Genomic DNA, 7,284 nt, shown 5'->3' with positions numbered 1-7,284 from the left:
TAGCCATATCCCTCAAAGTATCCCTAAGAGTCAATTTGTTTTATATCTGCTCATTTCATCTGAAGATACCCTTCTCCTGGTCGCCATCTTTTTCTCTCCAAGTTATCTAGCAAAATACATTTAATAAAATTCTTACACAGGCTTAGGCAGAGTTCTTAGAATGTATTTTTGTTCACCTGAAAAATAAAACTTTTAAAAAATATACAGGACTTTTGAGTATAGGTTTACCTTAAATGGCTGAATTATAAATAAGGTCTCTGAGCATGTTCACACCTAGAGCTGGAGCTAATGTCCCATTTCCAGTGAAGGCTTTAGAGAGTTAGTGGGGCAGCAGTTGGATATTAAAATGGTCTTGCTAGATTTTTTGATCCCAAGATGAATTAAGACAGTCCTGAAATGCTGGAGAATCCCAGATGGTCTCTTGTTCAAAAGGTCTCGAGACAACAGATAAACTTACAAATTATTAAAATGTAGGACTAAAAAGTCACACAGTAAATATAAATTGCAGACTATTATTGAAGTAATAAAGGTGATTATTTCATGTTTTTCTCCCCACCATTCTCTCTACTGGGAAAAAAAAAGGCCCCATAGACTTCCTAATGACCATAGCCAGTAGTTGAGAAGTCTTTCTCTAGCCAGTACTCTTCAGAGTGCTACTGGCCTGTTCTTAGACTATTACAGCTCTGGTGCTATTATCTTGGCCCACATAGGACAATGGCTTAAAGCATAGCTGCTGTCTGGTAAACCTGAATTGCAGCTGGCTAAAGATTAGGCCAGATAACAGCAGAGATGAACCATTTCAGGACACACAGGTGGAAAAGGTTTTTGTTTGTTTGTTTGTTTTTGTTTTTGCTTTTCTTTTTTTCTTAAAGTGCCATATTTTCCCAAAAAGGAAATACTAAAGGGTTTGCTCTCCTGTCATTGCACTGCAAGTGCTTAGCTATTGCTAATGGCAGAGGGAAATGGAATCCAGATAGAAAGAATGACTCCTGCTCCTTCAAAGCCATGTCATTTTCCTTTGTTTCTTAACCCCACAATAAAAAATATATGCTGCACAAATGAGACTTTATCAGGAGAGAGAAAAACACATCAATTTACCTTTCACATGATTTTTTTTTCCTATTTGCTGGCTAACAAAAGCTATTTGTGCCTAAACACAATTACAAGTTTGAAGCCCACCTCCGCAACCTTTCTGATTCTGTGGTACAGTTCCTAAACCACAGAACTGGTGACAAGGCTCTTATTTCACCAGAACAGATTTAGTCCCAAGGAGAGGGTTAGGCTTTCACTACAGGATCAAGAGGGAGGAAAGTCTTGCTTGATAAGAGTGTGATTACTGGAGTAATGCCAAGACCTTGAAGGGCAGCAAAAAGGCAGAAAAATTCTTGCCAGGCACTCTTTGCTCACTTTTCCCCAACCCACAACCCAGTGGTGGGAAGGTTAAGAATAAAGCAGAGAGAGGCCTTGCACTTTCCCTTCTTTCTATCCTGGCTCCAGTCCAAATAATTGGAGATGCAACAGGAAGCATCTTGGGAGGATGGGGGGTTGTCATCCCATTTCCCATTCTCCCAAAAAACTGCTACCGCTCCTCCTGAGAATTTTTCAGTGTTACAGCAAGTCTAAAAACTAATCCAACAATAAGTGTTGTTGGTTTAAAGATGTCACAAATCAATCAACTGGAGGAAGATGGAGGAGACGGGTGATAAATAAAGCAATTTCATGACTAAAGACACTGTGCCCTCCTGACTAGCTGCACCTGGGTAGGGGGGCAGCATTTTTCTGGACGATAGCCCTTGCTTGACACACCAATCAGTAGCTATTCAGGGTGTGGGTGAATATATATATATATATGTATATATATATAGTTCTATGTAATAGCTTCTAAGTGCATATGTCAACAACTATATACACGAATTTATAAATTAAATGCATCTGTGGCCATTTGCAACTAGGATGACACCTGAGCTCCACTACTTATGCTTCCCACTTTTGTGGGAGCTTCAACTTATAAAATGAGCCCCCCTAATGCTCCCTCCAACCCCGAGTCTGGGGTGGGGAAGATGGGAAAGCACGGGATACCCCTCCCCTCTTAAAGATACTCAAGAGAGAGACCAGGAGGGTTCAGAGCTGGGAATCTCCCCACCCCCCACCCCAACCATCCTCCTGGCTCGGGCCCTGGTGCATCACGGTCCTCTGAGGACGCAACAGAAAGCCAGCGGCGAATTTTGGTCCCTCTCTCCGAAGCAAATCGGGCCCGGGGGCGGCTGGCTGCTACGGCTGGAGATCCACACTTCCAGCCGACTCTCCATGCCCTGCACCGGCGGCTGCAAAGTCCTGCTCCCCTGGGGTTGGGAAGGCCAGGGACGGGTTCCCAGCCGCCCCCTATCCAGAGCGGCTTCAGCGACTCCTGGGTGCCGCCGTCGGCTCTTCCTCCTCTGGCTTTCCGGACTGGCCGGGTGGCCGGGCCATGGTCCCAGAGTTCTGCAGCGGGGGCGCATCTTGAGGAGCCTCGATCCTCGGTGAGGCCGTGGCGTTGAGTCCCCCTGCCGCTCCCCCTGGGGTTCCGGCCGGCGCCGTGACCGTGGCGTTGGAGGGGCCGGGGGGCGGGCCGCCCGGACCCCCAGAAGTGCCGGCCCCCACCGGCTGCCAGATGAGACTATAGTAGACGGCGAGGACGATGGCGGCCAGGGACACGGACAGCACGTAGGCGAACACGGTGGCGAGCCGGACCCACTTCTTGTTGGTCTTGGCCGCCATCTTCGCCTTCTTGTCCCCGGTGTAGGTGGCCGGCTTGCCCCGCTCGGCCGGGGCCGAGTCTCGTTCCTTCATGGGGGGGCCCCGGCCTTTGCCCCGGTGCTCCACGGCCCCGGCTGCTGGGGGCCCCGGAGGGCTGGAGGAGACTTGGAGGCGTGAGGCGAGGCTGCACTGGGGGGCGGCCTGGCGCCCTCACGACCCCTCGGGCTGCTTGCTCCGGCCGCCGCCAGCCCCCGCCACCTCGTCGCTGCTGCCGGGGCCTGAGTCCGTCACCGCCGCCAGCGCCGCCGCCGCTGCCGCTGTCCCGTCAGCCCTCCAGCCCCTGCCGCCGCCGCCTCCGTAGCCACCGGCCGGCTCAAGGTCCCCATCCGCTGCCGCCGCCTCCCGCAGCCAGCCCCTTCGGCCGCCGGACAGACTGTGCACTGCGCTCCGCGCGCCGCCGCCGCCGCTCCGGGTTGACCACCAGTCGGTCCGTCAGTCCGCCCGTCTGTCTCCGGCGTCCGCGCGCGATTTCTTTCCGGGCCGGACTCCTCCGGGATGGGGGGGAGGGGGCGCGGGAGCCACTAGGGGCTTGCTTCTTAAAAGGGCCACGCCGGTGGTCCGGCAGCTCGGGTCGGGAAAGGTGGCTTCTTAACGAGAGACGCTAAGTCCCGCCAGCTCCACTGGCTTCTTCTTCTTCGGACGACCCGTTAGCGAAGCGGAGCGAAAGGGACTCTTAAAAGGGCGATGCCTTGGGGGCGGTGCTGACGTGCGTCAGGGGCGGCGGCGCTGGGTGGGAGGGGAGGGGGAGCGGAGGGAACCGGGAGCTCGGAGCGCTTCTTTAAAAGGGGAGAGTCGTTGTACTGGGCGGAGTGCTGAATTGGTTAGACCGCAGGGGTGGACTGTTTTAGGGCGGGCTGCCCAACTTGAACGGGAGACCTTCTCCTCGTTTAGCCTCACACTCTCTGGTCTTAGCTTGTCCCGACCGGACTTGAACTAAAGGGGAAGTATCCAGAGCTGTGGAAGGAAAGGGAGCTCATCTCGGACTTCTGTGCCTCAGTTTCCCTCCGTGTGAAGTGGGTTTTTTACAGTTTCAGTTTCCTCCCTTGAAGGCACTTGGAAACTCAGCCCTTTCTCTCCTCCAACTCTAGACTCTTTACTCCCGGAGCCCGCCCCGCAGCGTGCACACAGCACTTATTTATTTAATGCATATGTTAGTTCCATGTGTTCCGTGTTGTCAGAACATCCAATTTCCGTCCCCACCAGAACCGTCAGCTTTAGGCTGTAAACTTCTGGAGCTCAGGCTTTGATGCCTGGCACATGCAAAGAAAGAGCTGGGGGTGGAAGGGAGGGAGTAAGAGGGAAAAGGAGGGGAGGGAGGGAGGGAGGGAGGGAGAAGCAGCAAACAGGATAGACTTTTCTGTAATTTTGAAGTCTGAAGATCCCTTTGGGGATCTTACCCTGATTCCGCTGGGGTGCTGGGGACTTCTGAGTCCTTCCAGTTGAACGGCCACTTTTGCTGCTTGGGAGAAGTGCCAGGTTTTCACTTGTTATAATTTACTCGGCCAGTTAGGTATGATCTGGTCCCAAAGGGATGTGTTGTATAGCACTCCTCAGGGAGTCCAAACACTGCTGCCTGCGCTTCCTTACTGCCGTTTCCCATCTCCTCCTTCCCTGTCCTACTAGGACGGAGCCAGCGTGGCTTCTGTTTGGGTTCTCCATTCTGCCAGCATGGCCCTCTTACAGCTCCCGCTCCTCAGGGAAACAGGCTTTCAGCCAGGTTTGGGGAAATGTCAGGAGGCCACTGGATTCCACTGGAAGCAAAGCTTGCCTTTCTTCCCTCCTAGCCCAAATCCAAAGAGGAAGGCCATTCTAAGCCTCCCTCTTTCTTTGCCTCTCCTCTCCCCCCAGCCTTCACCCCTCTATCTTCCTTCCCTGTTCTCTTTCCTTCCATTTTTTCCTCAGAAATTCTTGCCCTCTCCTCCTTGAATCCTAGTTGCCTGGGTTCCTGAGTGCTTGTGTGAATGATGCTTTTGTATTGTCTAAGGATCAGGAGAGTGTTTGCATTCTAGGATTGCATTATTGTTGCATTATTTGTGAATGTTTCCCATCAATTTACTTATGTGAGTCACTGGGTGAATGTATTTATGAACCCTTATTCTTAGGATTCTGTGGTCTCCATAAGGGATTCCATCCCTCAGTCCTTTCCCACCTCAGTTAGAGAAACCTTGGTGGTAAACCACAGCTCAGAGAAGCTGCTTGGTGTGATGGGAACAGTGCTAGGCATGGAGTCAGGAGTGCTCCTGCTTCACGTCTTTTATCCTTATTACTTTTATGTCTGGAGGTAATTTAACTTTTCTGGTCCTCAGTTTCCTTATCTGTAAAATAGGAATAGTTCAATTCAATTCAAGAAATAAATATATAAATAAGTGCTAGGGACAAAGGTTTTTTAAAAGTCCCTCTTTTCAAGTGATGTACTTTACAGGGTTAGTGTGAAGATCAAGGGAGATCACATGTAAAGCAATTTGCCAACCTGAAAGTAATATTTTGACAATGCTACATCTTACCTATGTGCAACCTTTAGCAAATCACTAAGGCTTCTCTGGTCTCAGTTTCCTTAACAGTAAAATTGTGTGTGGGGAGGGCATAGGTAGATTAAATGACCATTGAATATTCTCCTGTAGTGTATCTATGATCCTATAATCACTCATCCCCTTTCTAGAAAATTTATATGTGAGCAGCTTCCCCAACACCTTTGCCTCTAAAGACATTTTTAATTGGGTAGAGAATACTAAGAGCAATATCTAACAGCCAAAGCAGCTTCCTGACCTCCCAGGTTCCCTTCTTGCCTAATGCCAGAAGAATGCTATTTCAAGAAGTGACTTTTCTCTTTCCATTCTGAGAAATCCCAAAGGCCTCTGGGATTTTCAGAATTTCTTTATTGTTTAGCAGCAACCAATCAAACCCCCTCTTTATCTAAGGCTGGACTGATTGAAGGCAGGAGCTTAGTTTGGAATTGTAAGTATCAAAATGGCTTATTTAACATCACAGCTTTAGAATTCTTACCCTTGAAAGTAAAAAGGTGTCCACTGATTAGGGAATGATTAAATTGTATGATTGTAATGGAATATTATTGTCATGAGAAATGACAAAGTAGATGGTTTTAAAGAAAACTGGGAAGACCTGTGTGAGCTGATACAAAGTAACATGAATAGAACTAAAACACTTTTTATATATAACATTATCATTATAACAGCATCATAAACAAAAACAACTTTGAAAGACTTGAGAACTCTGGAGATATAATAACAAAGTGCTTAGAAGACAGATAATGAGATCCAATTTCTGATAAAGGCAATGGCTTCAAGATGCATCATATGCCTTTTTGGTATATACCAAATATATCTTTTTGGACACAGTCACTATGGGAATTTGCTTTGTTTGTCAATGCATATTTTCTAGGAGGGTTTTCTTTTTCTTTTTGTTCACTGGATGATGAAGGTAAGAGAAGAAATAATTGCTTGCTAATTAAAAAAAAATGAAAAATTTAAAAAGGAATTCTGATTCTTAGAGGTTATTTTTTCCTTTCCTGTCTTCTTCACAGATTTTAATTAGTTGGATATGAATGTGGGCCATTTTTAAAGACTCTAGATCCTTACTACCTTTTTCACTGGCCATTCTCTGACAACTCTGACAACAACACTCTCTGACAACTGCCCTGGAAACTTTATATAACACTTGAATATCTTCTGATGCAAGTTCAAGTTCTCTTTGCAATGAAAATTAAAAATAAAATTTTACTCTTCCTAAGTTCTTGCCCTTAAAAACTTACCACAAGAACTCTGAAAGTTCTTATTTGTTCCCCTTTCCTCTTTCACCCCTCATCTCTAGAATAAATGATCCTAGTTTCTTTCAGTTTTTCCTTATGCTCTGTTTACTTTCTAGATTTACTTAGTGCCTTTTACTCTCAAAAGACAAAATGCTTTTGTATATAATCAAGCCAGGCCTCCTAAGTGCCTTAAGCCATTAGTTGATCCTTTATTGTGATGCTATTACAGAACACTAAATGATCTCCTAGTGGCCTGAAAAATGAGTAAGACCACCCAAGGAACAAGTGATTCAGGCAAGAGCAACTCAGGCAACAAATGTTATGCTATTTAGATTATAGTTGAAAAGTACTTTAAATAGACTGTGCACGACCACGTACCAAGCTTTGACCTAGGCACTGGGAATACAAATAAAGAATGAAAAAAAAAGTCCCTATTCTTAAGGAGATAATTTTAATGGGAGAAACAACATATTTAATGTGTATGTATGTATATTGTGTATTTAAATACAGGTATATGTGTACATATGTGTGCATAATATCCAAAGAGAATAAATACAAATTGATTCAATTCAAGGGAATAAGGGAAGGGAGATATAAGTAAAAGAGATCAGGAAAGGTTTCATGTACAAAGGAATGCTGAGCTGGATCTTGAAGGAAGAGAGAGGTTTTATCAGAAGGAAGTGAGGCAAACATGCATTCCAGTCATAGCCAGTGCAAAGACA

General features: G+C 46.7%; 1 protein-coding gene across 1 annotated transcript; it reads right to left on the bottom strand.

The window, feature by feature from the left end:
- Positions 1-142: 142 nt before the first annotated feature.
- INAFM2 (InaF motif containing 2) lies at positions 143-3,515 on the bottom strand. The gene has a single exon (XM_074289264.1). It carries the CDS (start codon positions 2,827-2,829, stop codon positions 2,398-2,400), a length of 432 nt encoding a protein of 143 aa, XP_074145365.1. The 5' UTR covers positions 2,830-3,515; the 3' UTR covers positions 143-2,397.
- Between the last annotated feature and the right edge of the window lie 3,769 nt (positions 3,516-7,284).

This window comes from Sminthopsis crassicaudata, chromosome 2 (genome assembly GCF_048593235.1).
Source record: "Sminthopsis crassicaudata isolate SCR6 chromosome 2, ASM4859323v1, whole genome shotgun sequence".
NCBI classification, from domain to species: Eukaryota; Metazoa; Chordata; class Mammalia; order Dasyuromorphia; family Dasyuridae; genus Sminthopsis; species Sminthopsis crassicaudata.
The sequence above is the reverse complement of the archived record's forward strand: the minus strand, read 5'-3'. Positions and strand labels throughout refer to the sequence as shown.

What these genes read in the sequence shown, in the direction of transcription:
- INAFM2 (XM_074289264.1), bottom strand. Translation starts at nt 2,829, where the DNA reads ATGAAGGAACGAGACTCGGCCCCGGCCGAGCGGGGCAAGCCGGCCACC.